The sequence below is a fragment of the Aedes aegypti genome, chromosome 3, assembly GCF_002204515.2.
Source record: "Aedes aegypti strain LVP_AGWG chromosome 3, AaegL5.0 Primary Assembly, whole genome shotgun sequence".
Lineage (NCBI taxonomy): Eukaryota > Metazoa > Arthropoda > Insecta > Diptera > Culicidae > Aedes > Aedes aegypti.
Genome location: NC_035109.1, coordinates 147154818 through 147175595, shown reverse-complemented (window position 1 = coordinate 147175595; position 20778 = coordinate 147154818). Strand labels below are relative to the sequence as shown.

The 20778-nt window shown below is 35.5% G+C and overlaps 1 protein-coding gene across 1 annotated transcript in view; it reads right to left on the bottom strand.

The window, feature by feature from the left end:
• The window catches only part of LOC5575720 (centrosomal protein of 152 kDa), a 31769-nt gene extending 13411 nt beyond the window's left edge, over window positions 1-18358 (bottom strand). The window contains exon 1 of the mRNA XM_001655778.2: window positions 17753-18358. Coding sequence (XP_001655828.1) covers window positions 17753-18018 — 266 coding nt within the window. The 5' untranslated portion in view covers window positions 18019-18358. The remainder of the gene's footprint in view (window positions 1-17752) is intronic.
• Between the last annotated feature and the right edge of the window lie 2420 nt (window positions 18359-20778).

Sequence of the window (20778 nt, the reverse complement as noted above, 5' to 3'; positions counted from 1 at the left end):
GCAAAATTTTCTTTGTTAGAGTTGAAATCTATTTTTAATAATATTCCTTCACCTTTTTATATACTAGGAGATTTAAATGCTCATAATTTGGCATGGGGAAGCTCTAAAATTGATGGTAGAGGTTCATTAATTATGGACGTTATTGATGAATTAAATTTAAATATTCTTAATGATGGTTCTTTTACAAGGATTGTTGTGCCTCCTGGTCATCATTCTTGTATTGATTTATCTCTTTGTTCGAATAGTTTATCCATGATTTCATCTTGGAAAACTATTGAAGACGCAAACGGAAGTGATCATGTGCCTATATTGATTAACGTTCATAATCCTAATAATATACAATATAATCAAGAACCTTATGTTCCTGATTTAACAATAAATGTGGATTGGGCTAAATTTTCTGATCTTGTTTCCTTTGCTTTGCTTAGTTTTGACAATTCACTTTCTACCATTGAAAATTATAAATGTTTTTCAAAATTATTAATTGATTGTTTAAAAAAATCTCAAACTAAAAAAATGATGCATTCATCATCTAAGAAAAAAAATCCAGCATTTTGGTGGGATAATGATTGCACAATTGCTTTGAAAAATAAATTAAATGCTTTTAAATTATTTAGACGATTTGGTTCTAGAGATCAATATATTTTATATTGTAAAGCGGAAGCTCAATTTACTAGAGTTGTAAAATTTAAAAAAAGGAATTATTGGAGAAATTTTATTGAAAATCTTGATCCTGATACATCACTATCAACATTATGGACTGTTGCTCGAAATATGAGAAATTATAATTTTTCTACTTCACCAGTTTTGGAATATTCGGAAGATTGGATTGACCAGTTTGCTTCTAAAATTTGTCCTGATTTTACACCTATAGATATAAAACTTAAAAAAAAATCAACATATAATTTTTTTCCTAATCTTTGTACTGAATTTTCTATTGAAGAAATGAATTTGGCGTTATCAGTTACGAAAAATACTACTCCTGGTATTGATAATATTAAATTTATAGTTTTAAAAAATTTACCTATTGATGGGAAGTTACATTTACTTTCATTATATAATACATTTTTGTTTCAAAATATTTTTCCTGAGGAATGGCGTTTCATAAAAGTTATAAGTATCTTAAAACCTGGGAAAAATCCTTCACTTGTTGAAAGTAGAAGACCAATTAGTTTGTTATCATGCCTTCGTAAATTAATGGAAAGGATGATTTTAAACCGTCTTGAATTATGGGCAGAAAAAAATAATATATTTTCTTCATCTCAATTTGGGTTCAGAAAAGGTCGAGGCACACGTGATTGTGTAGCTCTTTTATCATCATATATTGAATTATCATTGAACAAGAAACAAGATGTAGTTTCTACATTTCTTGATGTTTCTGGTGCATACGATTCTGTACTGATAGATTTACTTTATAATAAAATGATTGATTGTAAACTTCCTTTAATAATTGCAAATTTTTTGTTTAATTTATTTTCATTTAAAATAATGCATTTTTTCCATAACGGAGAATCGAAAATGATCCGTTATAGTTATTTTGGTCTTCCTCAGGGTTCTTGTTTAAGCCCATTTTTATATAATTTATTTACTAGAGATATTATTTCTATTATTCCTAATGGGTGTATCTTTATTCAATTTGCTGATGATAAGGTTATTTCTATCAGTGGTAAAAGTAGAGAAGTTATTCGTCATTTTATGCAATGTTGTTTGGACAACCTTGGTACATGGGCGCATAATAATGGTTTTAGTTTTTCAGTACAAAAAACAAAATTTATTATATTTTCTCGGAAACATTCTCCAATTGATATTGTTTTATATTTAAATTATCATCAGATAGAGCAGGTTTTTGAATATAAATATCTTGGAATATGGTTTGATTTTAAACTAAAATGGAACAAACATATTCAATACATTCAAAAGATTTGTTCTAAGAGAATAAATTTTCTTCGAACAATCACTGGAACTTGGTGGGGAGCTCATCCCAGTGATTTGATTACCCTTTATAAAACAACTATTCGTTCTGTAATGGAATATGGCTGTTTTACTTTTGGTAGTGCCATTCAAACTCATTTTTCTAAACTTGAAAAAATCCAATTTCGTTGTTTAAGAGTTTGTTTGAAATTAATGAATTCTACTCATACTAAATCTATTGAAGTTTTAGCTGGTATCATTCCTCTTAAATACCGTTTTCATGAACTAAATTGTAAATTTTTACTACAATGTTTCTCCAATAATCATCCAATAATTAATATATTAAAATCTTTGTTTGAAATTAATCCCACCAGTAGATTATTGAGTTCATTCATTTATTGCTCCGCTGAAAATGTCATATTAGATTCATCTCCTGGTTTCTATGAATATAACATGAATGTTCATTCTTTTCATCCTTAGAGTAAAGTGGGGCAAAAGTTCGAGTGGGGTAAGAGTTTCTTTTTAAGATTTCTAGCTCAATACAAAACAAATCTTATAAATGTCATGGTGGTTCGAATGCTATTCAAGTAAGAGACTTTCACTCCAAATATCATAAAAATCGATTTTGATTTGGAAAAGTTATGGCTATTTGTTGTTTTTCGACGTGAATATTGTAATTTTTGGTCAAACTTTCGTTGCATGGAATCAATTGAAGATAAAATCTTTTTCAATATTTTATGTAAGGGCGTTTCTAGGCCTATCATAAGGTTGCTTTGAGGTGTATTAGTTTTTGCATAAATGCTTGAAAACAATTTTTGGCCCATAGTGGGGCAAAAGTTCGAATCAGCGGGGCAAAAGTTCGACCCATGTATAAAATCACGGAAAAATTTGCAAATTGCCTAAAACCCACATATTATCTTCAAATTTAGTTAAATTTGTCTGATCGTGTGGAAATTGTCACCAAAATTTTACATTTCCACTTAGTTTTGCGAAAAACTGCTATTTTTGAGTATATTACAATTAAATCGGTTTTGGGCAATTTTTTGATGAAAATTTAGTGTGTATTTTTTGTTAAACTTAAGTTTACGGCTGGTGTAAGGCATGCCTGTCATAAAAGGATCGATATTTTGTGTTTTAGCCAGCGAACTTTTGCCCCACACTAGATTCGAACTCTTGCCCCACCGGTGGGGCAAAAGATCGAATAAGACAATCAATTTTGAAACTGGTATAACTAAAAATGGATCAATATTTTGACACAAGTTTGTTAAGCAAAATTATAGCCAATATGTTGAAGGTTCACTGTATGGTATTTGTTTTGTTTTAACTGCAATTGTTTTCCTGGAAGCTTTGATTATACCACTAAGGTCGAACTTTTGCCCCACCTTACTCTATGTTGATTTTACCTTGCATGAAGAATTGAAACATATTCATTTTAGTGCTCGCTCATATTTTGCAAAATTATTATTTCAACGTAAATTTATTGGGGTGGAACCTGAACAAATTTATTTCACAGATGGATCTTTGATCAATAATACAGCAGGTTTTGGAGTTTTCAATTTTCATATTGCACATTTTTTTAAATTAGAATCTCCTTGTTCAATTTACATTGCTGAATTAACAGCTCTCCATTTTGCTTGTTGTTTAATCAGAAATTGTGCTCCAAATATATACATGGTGTGTTCTGATAGTTTTAGTAGTCTTCATGCTTTGAACACAATAAATTTCAATTTCAAAACAAGTAAAATTATTTTATCTATTAAAGAAATATTGAATGATTTGTTTTCTAGAGGATTTGTCATTAAATTTGTTTGGGTTCCTGCTCATTCTAGTATTTATGGTAATGAACAAGCTGACTCTTTAGCAAAATTAGGTGTTTCTCGTGGAATAATTTATAATCGGGCTATTTTTCCATCAGAATACTTTACTAAATTGAAACAAAATTCTATAAATAATTGGCAAATCGCCTGGAATACAAGCGATAAAGGACGTTATTGTTATTCCATTTTACCTAAGGTGAAGCGTTTCCCTTGGTTTCATCAATTATCGGTCAGCCGTAATTTTATTTGTTTTTATACCAGACTTATGTCTAATCACTATATATGTAATAGTCACTTATACCGCATAAATATCAAGGACTCTAATCTTTGTGAATGTGGTGAATCATATGAAGATATAGATCATATTGTCTTTAATTGTACTCGTTTTGATTTGCCAAGAAGAAATATTTTTGAAAAAATTTCAAGATTGGGTCTTAATGTACCTACATCTATTCGAGATATTTTGGCGCTTAAAAATTTAAATATTTTAAAAATTTTATATGGGTATTTTAATGAGATTTCTTATTATAGTTGATACTGCTCGCTTTTTTATATTTATTTTCAGATAACCAATCCTTTGTACCACTCGGAGTTTAAGTTGTTTTAACTTAAGTTACTTGGATATACGAGGACCCTCATGATGACTCCAACGGCTCCGATATGGATCATTTCCGGATGAGCCTTTAGTTTTTAAGAATTATTATTGTAATGTTGTTCGAAAAGATAAAGAGGTTTTGTGCCTTTTTGAGAAAGATTTCCAAAAAGAAATCACTCAAAGGGGTTTTTCCCTCTTTCAAAATTCAAGTTAAAATAAAAGATAATAATAATAATAATAATTCAATCAGATTAAATGGTGCTCACGTGACATTACTTGCGTTATGTGCATGAATTGATTTTCATTCGATTTTTATCACTTTTGAAGAAATACGAAAATGTGTTTTAATCAGTTACGCGCTTTTTTCATGTTAGTCCAATGTTTGAGATCTGGGCTCACAGTGACAGTTCGTGACAGCGGAATCTCGGCTCACTATGACGTACAGAAATTTTGTATTGGTTTCTCCCTCCCAGGTGGACAGTAGCTAATCGATGCCAATGGTGGTAATGAGCTAAAGTGAATTCTTCTTCTTCTTGGCATTACGTCCCCACTGGGACATAGCCTGCTTCTCAGCTTAGTGTTCTTATGAGCACTTCCACAGTTATTAACTGAGAGCTTTCTTTGCCAAAGTTGCCATTTTTCGCATTCGTATATCGTGTGGCAGGTACGATGATACTCTATGCCCAGGGAAGTCAAGTAAATTTCCATTACGAAAAGATCCTGGACCGACCGGGATTCGAACCCAGACACCTTCAGCATGGCTTTGCTTTGTAGCCGCGGACTCTAACCACTCGGCTAAGGAAGGCTAAAGTGAATTACGCTGGCATAATTTCGATTGTCGTTTAAAGGTGTTACAGCCATTAGACTATCTAGCATCGCTCACCAATTAAAAAGAGAATCATTCTTTTCTTTAAAATGTGCATTGTCGAATCGCCCCTATTAGCATTTTTATAACTGCATTAAATAGTTTGTTATAATATATATGTGATGGATGATTCAGTATGAAGATTTAAAAACAATCGACCTAGAAGTTCGATGGATAACTTAACAAGAACATACTCCTCCCAAAGTTAATGAATGTAATACTTCTTCTTAACCTGTGTTGAAACTGCTGTAATCCTAGACAAATAAGAACTACAACTTCGCTGCAAATTTTAAACAAAGATTCAAAGTTGTAAAAGTATGTAGAACAGCAACATCCTATATAAGAAAAACAATGTGAACGCTTTTTTGCTAGGTTTGCTTCATTGTATCGGAGATATTTCTCATGTATCTCATGTAATGACACAGTGAATTGCTGCTCAGATAATCAATTTTCTGTGATAGTAACCATGAAACGATTGATTTTTTGTTCCAAATTCAGAGATTTTGAAAGCAGCACCAACAGTTTCTCTTGAATCGGCTAACATCAGTTAATGATGAACATGATTCCTTCAATAGAATACCTAAAATAATATAATCAAATGCAATTATTAAAAAAATAAGATACATGTAAAAGAATTTGAATACTACGAAATTCATAACAAATCAGGTGAAAATTTTTGACAAATGAATCAACAAACATAATGCATTGCCTACTAAGATCAAACCATAAAAACTGTTGGCAAGATATGTCAAAACCAATTCACCCTCCTTTGTTTTATGGCTAGCGCAAAAAGCTGGATATGTAAAGACTTGCCAGAGAAATTTAATAATCATTTCAGGGGCCGGAGCGCAAAGAGGTCCAAGTGACACTTTTTGCGGTTTTCAGTAGAGTGCATTAAAAAGTTCTACTGTTTACAAACTTATTTTTAGGTGATTTTTTTATTAACAGAAAAAATAATATGATTCGTAGAGAATTGACTTGTTTTTTGGTTCCCATACAATTTGTATAGAATAAGAGTTTACTAGAAAAAACTTTAAAGCATAGCATAGCACTAACTGACTCTACATGTCAATAATAATTGCTACTCCTTGATTGATCGGAACTTGTAAAAATTGCACTTCGATCCAAATGAATAAGGGATGGAACTTTCCGCTTACTATCGAAGTGCATATTTGAGCAACTCTTATTTTATTGATCAACAATGGCGCCGGCCAAGTCCTTACAGTCAGTTAGGGTGGGGAAGGAATGATAGTGTGTAATCCGAGAATACCTCTGCATATCCATAATCAACATTGGAAGCGTGTTGAATAGCGAGGGAGGAAAAAGATCTGGGAATCACCTTTGGTCGGAGATGCGATTCATGGATAAGGGAGACAAATATGACTCTTACTTAAAACTAGTTTTGCAGTTTTGTCACGTGATAGAAAGATACTGGTAGAAGGTTGAAAAAGTACGTCGACATTCATAATGTCGAACTATTCAGAAGTTATTTTTAGTAATGACGAAAAAAGACAGGAACCATAAATTGTTTGAAAATTACCATAAACATGGAACGAGCTCACCAGTTAGCAATCGGTCCTCGATTGAACACGAATATCTTTTCGCACTCGCACAACGCATGCAACGGAATCAAAAGACCACGCACTACTTCTACATTTTGATTCAAAACTACACGATTGAATGTATCCAATCGATTTGTAGGCGATTTTCGTTACAGTATTTCATTCACTCGCGGTTTTCGCGACGCCTACACTCCTAGTAATCATGCTACTCAAGCTGCAATTTATGCATATAAACGGTGTATATGAAGCTAGCATTACTGTATATGTACCGTAAAGTACCCATATTTCGCGCGCGCTCCTAATTTCGCTCACTGATATTTTAAACATATTTTGCGAAAGACATTTTTGTTGGATAGTATTTTGAATAATTCTACTTCAGCCATGGTTACATACCGTGCAATTAGATAGTTCAATATGTATCAACAAATGTGGATAAAATGACAGTGAGCGAAATTAGGAGCGTGCGCGAAATATGGTAGCATCACGGTACAATTCTCGCATACTCTGAGATAACGCCCTAAAAGCCATTGGTAGCCAAGTGTGTAGCTCGTTTTTTATGAGCAAATGAAAGAATAAGCATCCAAACCAACATTACGGGCAGGTAGATAATGATCCTTTCTTCCCCATAGCATTATTAAATAACATGAAAATCCATTCAAATGCTCAGAGACAACGTGCTACACACATGGTTACCAATGGCTTTTAGGGCGAGATCAGAAGTTATGCGAGAATTGAAGTTGATTTAAAGTGGTAAAGGGCCCGACAAATTATTGTGGGAATAAGGGAGGAAATCAGTTGGGTGACACTTAACATGAGACTTTATTCCCTTTCTATTACTCAGAAAACACTTGTTATTTTTGAACTTCTACTCGACTAGCAGGGCTGTTACAGAAACTTCTAAGTCTTATCCGCAAAAATCGCGACTTCTACAATTCTATCGGCGCTTGGGAGCACCAATCCGCTACAAAAAAAACTTTCAAATTTTTTAATGTTATTTACATGTTTGCTAATAAAAAAAACATTTTGAGGTACCAAAGTAATTCTCCCAATCTTTACTTTACGCAAGCCAAGTGGTGATTTTACGGGTTGTTTTTCTCAAACACTGTGAATGGAAGAAAACGTGACATTGGTTAGCCATGCGATAGGTCTAAATTTGCGGAGCTTCAGAAAGGATGTCTTAAGGAGAATCGAAGCCACGCCATCAAATTTTCAACAAACTAAATATTACTATACGTTGAAAATTTCTCGCATACTCTGAGATAACGCTCTTTGTTTCTGAGCAAGTGAAGGAACAAACATCCAAATCAACATCACTGGTAGGTAAATAATGATCCTTTCTTCACCATAGAGTTGTTAAACAACGTGTAAATCCATTCAAATGCTCAGAAACAATGAGCTACACACAGGGTTACCAATGGCTTTTAGGGCGAGATCATAAGTTATGCGAGATTTGATCTATTGGTTACCTCTAACGAGTGTCCCATCGATCGAATTTTCAGTCCGAAGTCTTATTTGATTACCATCAGTGAACCAGTATCCGCTCATGACCCTGTTTCTGCTCACTAGTGTAAAAATTGATTTTTCGTGTCAATAATCAACATTTTTCGCACGGATACATTCTAGCAATATTAACAACTTTCAAATGAAGTCGTCTGACACTATTTTCATTTGATAAAATAATTCTTTATATTGGAAACACAATACCTCGTGAGCGATTATTGGACCACTAGGTATTTACACTCCCGTGCAAAAGTTTGGGTTCACCCCCTCAAAAACATACAAAAGTGTTCCGTCCGTATCTCTGTGGTTACACGTCCAATTGAAACTCTTTAAGCCGCATTGGAAAGGCAAAGAGTTATTCTTACTTCGTATGTATTTTTCCAAAAACATTTTTTAAATTTTGTATACTAAATTTTTACTTAAAGTTGTGACATTTTTCAAAATACACACTGAAAAATCATATCTAATTTCCTCAGCATTGGGTCGACCAAAATTTTTTTTTTTTCTTTATTATAGTGGTTTTTCGCCCCAGGCGAGTTCACCACTATTTTGTTCTATTTAATACATATTTTGAGCTTTACGTATGATGTTTATGGCGTGAAACCTTTGATTAATTTCCTTCTTATCAAGTATTCGTACGCCATTCCTTTTAGATCGCCTTATACATCCCCGCGTTCTTGAGAAAAGTTATAAGGCTGGATTCACTATTACGCTCATTTTGTAGCGCTGATCTGATGCTGTATATTCCGAATTTCAGCCTTAGATGTTCCATAGAGGGGCAACAGCAGATAAAATGCTAAATCATAGTGTCATTAGAATCGTAATCTTATATTCTTTGAAGAGACCCCATAAAATTTTGGCGGAAAAATCTGGAAAGTATTCAAAATCAATTGCGAAATTCGAAATAACTCATTTATTAGTAAGTTTGTCACGAAATCTGTTTACCATGAGCGGAAATAGGAACACTTAGATGCAGTAACAAATGCAATTAAATATTTTTTCATGAAAGTTTTTCAAATCCTTTTTATTTTGCCGCTGGTTAGCTATACTTGGAGCTATAGTGTGACATACAAATAGTATTGATCGGCAGAATAGTTCTATTATAATATAATATAATAAATTTGAACACATAACTTCCTTTAAATGAGCGGAATCTGATGCACTGATGGTATTTAGATTTAAACTTTTGAAAATTATAGGTTTGGCTTTGATTTAACTCCACTTTAATTTGTCACGAGGTTTTCGTAGCATATTTTGAGAATTCCAGAAAAATAATCAATTTAAACATTTTGTAGAACGAAGTCATGCGACACATTAATATTTGCAAAAATCATATTGAATGGTTCGAGAATGGTGCGCAGTTACATTCATATGCTCATAGAAGATGTTCCGATGATCTGTTAATGATTCATCATCTGATACATGCCAATTCGTCAACTCGTGACTGATTCTGTTTGAGCAGAGCGTTATGTCTAACACTTCTTCTCTAGCAGATACCATGAGAGTTGTTCGATTTCCTATAATAAGTAATCCAAGATTTGAACTACTTAAGCATTCCATCAGGCAGGAGCTTCTCGAACTGATATCTGAGCTACTCCAGATGGTGTGATGAGTATTAGCATCACTGCCCACAATCAGCAGAAGGCATTTTCATAGGCAGTGTACGACAACTCGTTTGAAATGATCCATTGGGAATGGTTCATCATGTGGTAAATACACCACAAAACAAAAAACGTATTAACTATGGAGGTCATCAACAGAAATATCAATTGTGACAGCACATACATCTCTGGTTGTTAACTCAGAAATGAGTGTAGCAACGATAGCGTTATTTACGAGCACGTATGCACGAGGCCTGCACGCGAGTTTGCCATTTCATGTTTATGAAAGTAGTAAAAACTGTGTCCACAAGATTACCTAGATAAAAGTTCCCCTTACGAAAGTAAGGTTTTCGAACTAGCGCCACTTGAGCAGTACCATTTTGCATGAGTCTACAAAGATTGATCGTTGCTGATTTTTTATGCTGAAGATTTATCTAAGCTATCTTGAGGCTAAGTAACCCGTCATTCGTTTTGGCTACAATGATGACTTTTCAGCTTGCATTTCAAAAAGATAAAACTCAGTCTTGAAAGAGAAACTTAGAAGTTGATGGAGTACCGTGTTCCTTTTAATTCCGCTCCTAAATGCTTATCTTTGACAGATACGCGTATTCCGACTACCACATACAGTCTTCTTCAGTGTCAGTTACTCATATCCACTGTGGGTTTTCTGGAATCAGGAGAGACGAAAAATATGCATTTTCAATGCTACACCTTATGTGGGGTAACATGCAACACACGGTGCTACCTGAAGTACACTATTAAAAACTTAACTTATATCGTGTTATTCTGATCATTTAATAATTTTCTGCAGTGAAACCATGACAATAATCAGAAACAGGCTACTCTACTCTCAGAAAACTAATTATTATTGATTGAATTATGAGTATTAAACCAATTTGATTAAAAACTCCATTGGAATTGCAAAAGGTATCCAGACGAGAAATATCTAGCATATCATAAGTCTTGACAGTTATTGGAAAGCCATTAAATCGTGTTAATGCAATTTTTCTATAAACACAATGGTATTTTAGTTTACACTCCAAATAATTTTTTTTATACATATTTGAATCAAAGCGACATACATATTTAATATGTATGTCTTTTAAATGGTCTCTGTTAGAGTTTTGACATAAATTTCATCATATTTTATGCAGAACGTTCACAATGGCAGTGGTTAATTTTATACAGATTTTCAAAATAATTCATTATTTTCATGAAAAAAATAAAACTTTTTTTTTTCTTGTATGGTATTTAGTTGGAGCTGCCTGACAGCTTAACTTGTCAAGGCTGAACCCTCGGTCTGGCTTTTGCCAAGTTTTCCCTCTATCAGGACCAATACATAGACGGACTAGGCTATGGTGCCCACATGAACACGTGATAGTTTTTGAAAAATACTCATATTCCCTTGCTTCTGAGAAAAGGAAGCATTGTGAAATTCAGCAACTCCATCAGAATTTGTTTGAAATAGAAGTGTATTAGTGTCATTACTAATACTGTCTAATCGAACAGTGAATAATTGAAATAATTTGTCATTTAAGTGCTATTCTGATTGCTCCTGTCTTTTACGTAAGATTAGAGTCTCAAATGTGAATTGTCGTCAAGTCTTAACAAAATCATGCTGTTTAGTAGTAGTTCTAGTTAGTTTCGTTTTTTGTTGTTAAAAGTATATATTGGTCATTACGGTCATATATCCTTAAAGAAAAAAGTCACTTTCCTTGTCTGTTCAACAATTTCTCGAAACTAGCAAGTGTACCTTAATGATCGATCTCAGCGTCTTACTTTCCATAGTCATTATTATAGTGAATATTGAAGAGTAAAGTTACCTTAGGCTTCTATTACAGTCTCCTACAAGATTCACTTTTCGGTGGCAAATGCAATGCTTCACAACGCCTACTTTCTACTTGTAAATTTTGCGAAAATGAAGCTGGAATTAGATTATTTATACCAATGTTACAAAAGAGGTATTTCTTATTATGGCAATGTAAAAACCATATAAAAATAAGATTGTCGCCACTCAGTCAATCTACCAGTCATTTTCCTCAGAGTATTATTTTAGAGAGATTTTGGCAACACTGGATTCACATTGAAAGGCTATTTTGCAATCCGTTCTAAGAATCGAAATATCAGTTGATTTCAACATCGAAAATTCCTGCATCAGGCATTAGAAGGCAATTCGGAGCAGGCAGCTGGGGTCCCATTGTTATCTCGGAGGTTTGAATCGTTTGCACCAAGTTTTGGCCAGGTATTTATACGAATCTAAGTAACTGATAGCTGCTTCCCTATCATAAAACAATCATCATCAATCATCAATTCGTTTACACCTCGTCATCAGTAGGCCGACTTCTGTATGCATTGAACGTGCTATTGGTGCTATCGGTGCTGTCGTACACCAAATAGGATTGTGCTAGCCTATTGTGTTATATTTTGGTCTGTTGATGTCTGCTTAGGCACTGATGTACGACATGGTCAACTCGGAAGAAGAAAGTGTGTGCTTCATTTGCGACAAATCTGAAAACGATGCGTCGCAAATGATTGAATGTGTCTACTGTAATAAATCTTGTCACTTTCGTTGAAAGAAACTGCACGGGAATGCGATCTAATCAATCAAAATCGCATAGTGATGTGGACGTGGTTGCTGAGTTGCGATTGCTCACGAAGACTATGCTTGAGATCAAACAGGAGTCTATGGTTTCTCGTTCGGCGTTTGAAGAGACCAGACTTCAGATGGCTGCATCCATGAAAACAATGGAAACCACTAAACATATAGAAGAATCTCAAGTTTTTTTTGGCGAATCAGTTCGATAGCATTCAGTCGGGATTTACTGCTTTCAAAGAGGAGTTGAGTAGTTTGAAGCGAGACAACATCAAGCTGTGGAAAGATGTTAATATGCTGCAAGACCAGAATCACCAACTGGTAACGACTGTGAATCATTTGGAACTCGAACTAGATAGAGTCAATCGTGCCATGCTCTCCAAAAATGCCGTTATTCTAGGACTCCCGTCCTTGGAAAACGAGAATACCAAGGAACTAGTACGCCATTTGATGAACGTCGTAGGAGCCCCAGGCAAAGATGATGGCATCGAAGAAGCTAAGCGGATTCAAAGCAAAAATGTCAGCAGGAATGCGGTTCCGATTATCGTACATTTCAGTAACGAAAACACCAAAGAGGCTTTCTTTGAGAAGAAACGTGCATATGGAGTTTTGCTGGCGTCGTCGATTTGTGAAGCTTTTGCTGGGTCATCGAATCGTATCACCGTTCGTGATGAAATAACGTCGTATGGAAAGGACCTTCTCCAGAAGACTAAGGAGTTTCAAACTTCGCTGGACATCAAGTATGTATGGATGGGCAGAGACGGAAAAGTTCTGATTAAGCGACAAGATGGTGCAAAAGTGGAAAAAATATCTTCTTGTGAAGACCTTGAAAAGCTCTCCAAGTTGTCTCAAAAACGACTACTAAACTTATCCGGTGCCAGCTCAACATCATCACCCAAAGGGCCAGCAGCAAAACGGGTTTCGGCTTAATGAATATCGTTCATAGAGCGTAGCTGATAATATTACTGAATTCAACAATAAAAATTACTATTTTAATTCTATATCTGAGCTGAATAAAAATATTGTAAACTTATTAAACCGTACATCAATGAGCCGTACTCCTACAATTCAATATTCGAGGCATGAACTCACTTGAGAAATTTGATTGCATGAAAGAACTTCTTTCGGCGTATACTGAAGAGATTGATATTGTAGTTATTGGGGAAACTTGGTTGAAGGAAGCACGTTGTCAACTTTACAGCATAGATGGATATAACGCTGTTTTTTCATGCCGTTCTGAATCTGATGGAGGTGGATTAGCTGTATATGTTCGTCAGTCGCTAGCGTTTGAAAATCTTTCAAATGAGCATGTATGTGGTTTCCATCACATTCATCTACGAGTCGCACAGAATGGTTCTCATGTTGATATCCACGCAATATACAGGCCACCATCGTTTCTTATTCCACAGTTTTTTGATATCCTGGAGACAGTTTTATCATCCACAAAAGGAGGTGCTCCCTGTATTATAGTTGGTGACATTAATCTGGCAACAAATCAATCAAATAACCGATCAGTTGAGGAATACCTGAACATTTTAAACTGCTTTAACTTCAGAGTCACAAACACACACCCAACAAGGCCTACTAGTAATAATATTCTCGATCATGCAGTATGTTCTGAAGCGCTTTCCCAAAATGTAGTCAATGAAACAATTTTCTCCGAAATTAGTAATCATTGTTTAGTGCTCACGACATTACAGAACTGCAGGACTGTTCGCACCTGTACTTTGGAAAAGGTAATAGTAGACCATACAAAACTTAACGACGATTTCGTCACTACTGCGCGAGTCCTTCCTCCAAGAATGACAGCCACGCAAAAAGTACAACATGTCATTAACTTGTATCACCAGTTGAAGGAAAGGTGCTCGAGAAAGGTATCCGTTCAAGCGAAGATTAAAGGTTCATGTCTCTGGATGACGTTTGATCTTTGGAAAATGATGCAGTTGAAGGACAAGATTCTAAGCAGAAGTAGGATATATCCTCAGGATAGCCGCGTACAAGGGCAACTTGGTCATGTGTCGAAATTGCTACAGCGACTAGCTAAAAGAACTAGCTAAAAGATCGTACTACGGGAAACTGTTTGAAAATCCAAACCCGAAAAATATGTGGAAAATTCTCGATCAAGTTCTTGGTCGCAACATCAATGAATCCCAAGAGATTGAACTTGAACATAACGGACGTAGTGTTAAGGATCCTCTGGGCGTTGCGGAAATTTTCAACAACTTCTTCAGTGATATTGGACCCCAGCTAGCCTCCAGCATTTCCAGTCAACGAGATATCAACAAGTTTTGTAGTCTGCGACCTGTCAGAAGCTCCATTTACCTGAAGCCCGCTACTAAACAAGAAGTTATCCTCCAGATCAAGGATTTAGACAACAACAAAAGTGCTGGACCAGATGGTATATCCGCAACATTTTTGAAGACTCATCATGACTTTTTCGCCAACCTTCTTGCAAATGTGTTCAATGAAAGCATCAACTCTGGTTCTTACCCGGACTTCCTTAAAACCGCAAGAGTGATACCAATTCACAAAGCTGGCTCCAAAAAAGATCCATCCAACTACCGACCCATCTCCGTTCTCTCGGTTTTCAACAAAATTTTGGAACGTTTCCTGGTTGACAGACTCAACAGCTTTTTTAAATCAACGATGTCCATTATCAATACGGTTTTCGTGGTGGTTCAAATACGTTAACTGCTACCAGTGAACTAGTGGATGACATCTACAAGGCTATGGATAAGCGGAAAGTAGCCGGAATCCTGTTTCTAGATCTAAAAAAAAGCGTTCGATACGATTGATCACGATGTTTTGTTACAAAAACTTGACAGCTACGGTATAAGGGGACCAGCAAACAGATTGATAAAAAGCTATTAACTGGAAGAAGACAATACGTTCAACTACAAAACTGTGCCAGTAGTAACAGAAATCTGTCAGTAGGAGTACCACAGGGCAGCAATTTGGGCCCACTTCTATTCCTATTGTACATCAACGACTTGCCGCATCTTCCCTTACACGGAAAACCTCGTTTATTTGCGGACGACACCTCTATCTTGTACATATGTAACGAAGCTGACCAAATCATCGATTTCATGAAACAAGATCTGGAGAAGCTCACAGAATTCTTTTCTGAAAATTTGCTTTCTTTGAACCTGAACAAAACGAAATATGTTTTGTTTCACTCACCCCGTCTTATCATTACGAAAAATATCGACCTGGTGGTGAATTGCACTAAAATTGATGAAGTCAATTGTTACAAACATCTGGGCATAACACTCGATTCTTCATTGTCCTGGAGTAATCACATCGCCATACTACAAAAAGATGTCAGTACAACATGTGGAGTATTATGGAAGATATCTAAATTTGTACCATCAAAACAACTCATGCTTTTATACAAACTAAAATCTGCTATCTTGTCTCAGTATGGGGAGCAGCTAGCAAAACGAAGCTGAAGATAATCCAAACCATACAAAATCGTTGTCTGAAGGTCATTTATAGAAAACCGAGGCTGTATCCAACCATTGACCTATATTCAGAAGCAGATAAATCAGTCTTGCCAGTTGCTGGTTTACGAGATCTGCAAACTCTAATTCAAATGCAGAATCTGTTACATAATCCGTTAGCACTACACAACCAAGAGTTTCCACGCACTTCTCACCGTTACGAAACTAGGAATCCTCCGGCCTTAGTTATAAGCTGTTCAAATACTGAATTTGGGAAAAAATCTTATAGTCACTATGGTAAATCAAGGTACAATGCCTTACCAATACATATAAGGGCTGAGATAAACCCACTTCAATTCAAACACCGTGTAATTGCATGGATTAGATCACAGCTTTCAAACTTTATATTGTAAATCTATGAGTCCAGTGTATCACTCGTAAACTGCCATCAATGCTCCCTTCAAAGAGTTAAGGCTCACTGGGAGCAAAAAGCCGTAGTTTCACTAAATACTAATGCTGTAAATACGATTTTTTTATCTCTTCCGCCTCCTACCGCCTAGCAACGCCACCCTATACTGCCAACCGCTGCTGCCGCCTACCACCGCCACCCACTCCACCAACGCCACCCTCCGCCATTCAACGTTCTCCATCAACTCTAATACGTTATTGAACTAATTGAGAAAAAATGTAAAAACATGTATTTAATGAAAAGATGAGAGGTTTAGTGCCTTTTGGAGGAACAAACTTGAAAAAAGTTTACCTCTATGGGGTTTTCCTACTCCCTAATAAATAATAAATAAATAAATAAATAAATACATATTTCCTACGTCGTATATGATAACGATGTGTCTAGCTAGCTAATAGTAAGAGTGGCTACGGATCATTCTGGTTAGCAAAATACAAACTGAACATCACCAATAGTATTAATGTCCACTTCGAATAGATTAATTATTTGAAATGGGCATCAATTCTATCAACGACGCAGAATGTCCGTTGGATCACATCCGAGATATTATTGCGTCTATGCCATATGAATTATAACGCGGCTTTAAGCAAAAATGCCAAAATGTGATACCACCACTACAGGTTTCTATCATATGGGCTAATGGATTATGCCCTCCCATCGCGGCAAGGTCGCGTAACCAAGGGGAGGGGTTATTTTCATGAAGAAAATAAAACTTAATCTAATAGTAATACGATTCATGTAAATTTTCTAATATTTAGTTCCAAACGTGTATTGAATTCATTGAGGTGCAAAAATGTTAATGTTACTGTTCAATTTTGCCTTTTCATGTGTTCTTGATGACAAACGGCAGGAAATATAAAAAAATGAGGACAAAATTGCTGTTGCAAGTTACCCCACAAGGGTAGCAAAAAACATTTTTGAATTATCAAAACTTTTATATTGTCAATTTGTACACTACTTAGTACTGTAACTGATAGCAAATGCCTCGAATGACATATTTTTACCGTTTATGTGATACGAGGAACGTTTTTCAACTTTAATTTCTTACAATCCAACGTGTAATATGATTTTCATCTCCAGCAAACAAACCAAAAAAGAAACAATACCAAAACCCTCGCAAAAATCTTCTGTTGTATACCTAAGGTCAATAAATGGTGGAATAAATTATTATAATTCAACTCAATTCTGCACGAAACGACAATTCGGTTACATGTCGCAATGTTGCAAGTTACCCCGTTTGACGGTAGCACTTTTCTTCTGCTCGGGTAGTTTTGTTGATTCCATGCATTATTATCTCTTCTTCCTTCTTCTGGTCTTTAAAGTTCATATTTTCAAGACGCTCATTCGTTTCCAGTCCTGTACTTGTACTATCCACTTCCCGCGCCACTGTACAGATACTCACCTGTTACTAATCGGGAGCGGCGGCGGTGGCGTCGACTGTTCCGAGTGGTTGGAAAGATAGTTCAAAGAGTTCAGCGTATCGTCGTTTTGATCGTCATCAATCAAATCATCAAAGGCGTTCTCCATCTCTTTGGCCAGCTCCTGCTCCCGTCGCCGATGATCTTCCAGCGCTTCCTCCTCCTCGGCCCGGTGCAGGGCACTGGTATTGTTAACCTGGATACTTCCGGCATGCTCGTTGAACAGGGTCACTCCCGGATTGTCGTTCATTGTCACGAAACTATTCGATGAATTTCACACGGCAATTTTACACCCGGAAAACCCAGCGGCGACTCTAATAATAATAATTCACAATCACGCACGAGCAAAACGGTTTTCCTCCTCTGCGCTTCACGGTCGATGATTTCATTCTGTCGATTTTCAAGGATTTTCGCCGGGCAATAATCCACACTTTGGTTGGGGCGGTGAAAATCGCGACTACTTGAAAGGGGGGCGGGTGGAAAATGCAAAGAAAAAAACGAATGCCGCTTGGGTCGGCGTTTTGGAAAGAAAAGTGTAAACAAAACGAACGCGGCTTTTCGCGACCTTGACGCACTTTGACGCGAAGCGACTTCGGATCCGGGATGATTTTGACAGCTGCACAGATTGACTGCAGGAGGAGTGCGCTCACTCTGGTGGTGGGTTTTTTGCTGAATATGCGCTGAATATGAACGCGGAGCACCCTAAAAGATTTCTACTCAAACTTTGATTCAAGTGTTTCGCCATTCGATTGGGTTGTGTAGGGGTACCGTAAAATGAATAATTGAAAAACAGACAAGCAGACGTAACACTGAAAAGTTTTCCATGGACTACTCATTTAATAATCATTTTGAATTTTTTATTCAATCCGAAGAATAAATTTTCAAAATAGAAAAAAGGGAATCACGTACCTATCAAAAACTTCCCAAAGATAAAGAAACATTTTCGGATAACAAAAACAACGTATCTTGTTGAAGTTTGTCTAGAAAAACACAGATTTATTCAACTACCATGGTTCACATTTTACCGCATGTCACACACTCACAATCTTTTCGACTAATCCATCAATGACCTACAAATAATGGACTAAATTTAACATTTATCTTTGTGCACACTGCTCCTATAATTGATCACAATAATCCGGTTTGTTTGGTTCCCATACGATTTACTATCATGACAATGCGTGAGTAACTACACTATCCACCATAAAGCTAAGTATGCTGTTTCGCTCAAGAAAAGTAAAGAAATTCCTTGACTGAATGGGTCAAGCAATTTCCTACAAATAAATGTGATTTTCTTGACGATTTCTTGGAAGAAATATTCCACGCATCGAGATAGGCGATTACTTTTCTTGTCAACAGCAAACCAGCCTCAAGTTTGGAATTGCGTATTGCAACACTCGTACTGAATATCGCAGCAACTTGAAAAGTTTAGTATCGCCTTAAATTGAATTTCATCTGAGGATTCTGAGGTGCTAGATCAATATATTTTTGAGGTTTTGAGCCCCTGCGATTTCTATTAAATTTTAGTTGAAGAAACTTTTATCACTGGATTTTGGGTGATGCTAAACATAAAAGTGCTGCATTACTCTATATTGCAACGATTCCATACTTTTAATGGGTAGTGTATATCAGATCAAAAGAAACATACAGTACTGGATAGATGTAAGTATTCATTAACCGCTTTTATTCAAGCAAAATGGTTAAGTTTAGAGGTTTGGATCTCATTTTCAAGTTCTCCGATCTAACTGAAATTTATTAAGCTGGAAATTCACAGCTTTTCATAAGCAAATTTTGTAGTTATCACAAATCTACTATATTGAGAAGAATGGCGAAATTTTGGATTGGCAATAGTTTTGAAACAGATATACATATTTAGAGCAATATATACTCCACAAAATTGTACATTTCGGTAAGACAATTAAGCATCTAGAATAATGTTTTCTAGGAAAATTTGTTGTTTTCAATAGATTCGGAAACAAAAGTTTTGCCATTTTTAAGGAATGAGAGATTTGCTATAACCACAGACAAACAGACGTAACACTCTCATCATTGTCCATCGACCACCTTTTTAACGGTCGATTCAAAAATATGATAGGTGGCCAATCCGCCACCTGCAGCGCTCGCATCGTTTATGTTCGCGTTTGACGTTTACACACTACCGCCATCTGTTGGCCCGTCGGCCAAACACACTAATTTTAGCTATGGGCGTACATGTCCTCGTGACTATGATTTTGATCGAAATATGTTCTAAGTGTTACGTCTGTTTGTCTGTGCTATAAATAAAAATATTGTATATTTTCTGCTGAGTGAAATTTAAGTTATATTTTAACTGTGGCGCAAATTTTAAATCGGGACACTAGAAGCCAAGATACAAGCCTCCAAACTTCATTAATTTGCATGAAAAATCATCAACTTGTATTTTTTCTGTCTAGTACTGTTTGATAAAAATCGCGCAATTCAAAATATTTAAATTTTAATTTACACATTTTGACGAAATTGTTTTATTTTTGGATGTTTTTTCACTGTGATCTAGTCATCTTTGTCTTTTAACTTGTTTTCGCATTAGGATCTTATTTGAAATAATGATAAAAATCTTCTCATATTTGTTTAAAGATAGTAAGCGTAGAGGGTTCAAATTATATTAGTTATCCTATTCAGATTTTTGGGTCAAAGTTCAAATGCACTTATGAATTCAAATCACATCGTAAGAGAAACCTCAAAGTTCGAGCCAAAAATGTTAAGTTTTTTTTCATTATTTTGTTATTTTCCAGTCAACTTTGAAATTTTAATCATTATCTTCAAAATTTAATTTACAAAATATTTGTAGAGCGTCGAATCTGTCTGAAATTAAAATTATTCTTAGTTGAAAGCGATTTTCTCCAATTTTTTCTCATTTCAGCAAACAAAAAATCATTTTTTTTACCATAACTTATGCAGATATGGCCAAACAAAATATTTTTTTTTTTTTGGTAAAGTAGGTAGGAACTATAGAGATTCGGGGAAAAATTCT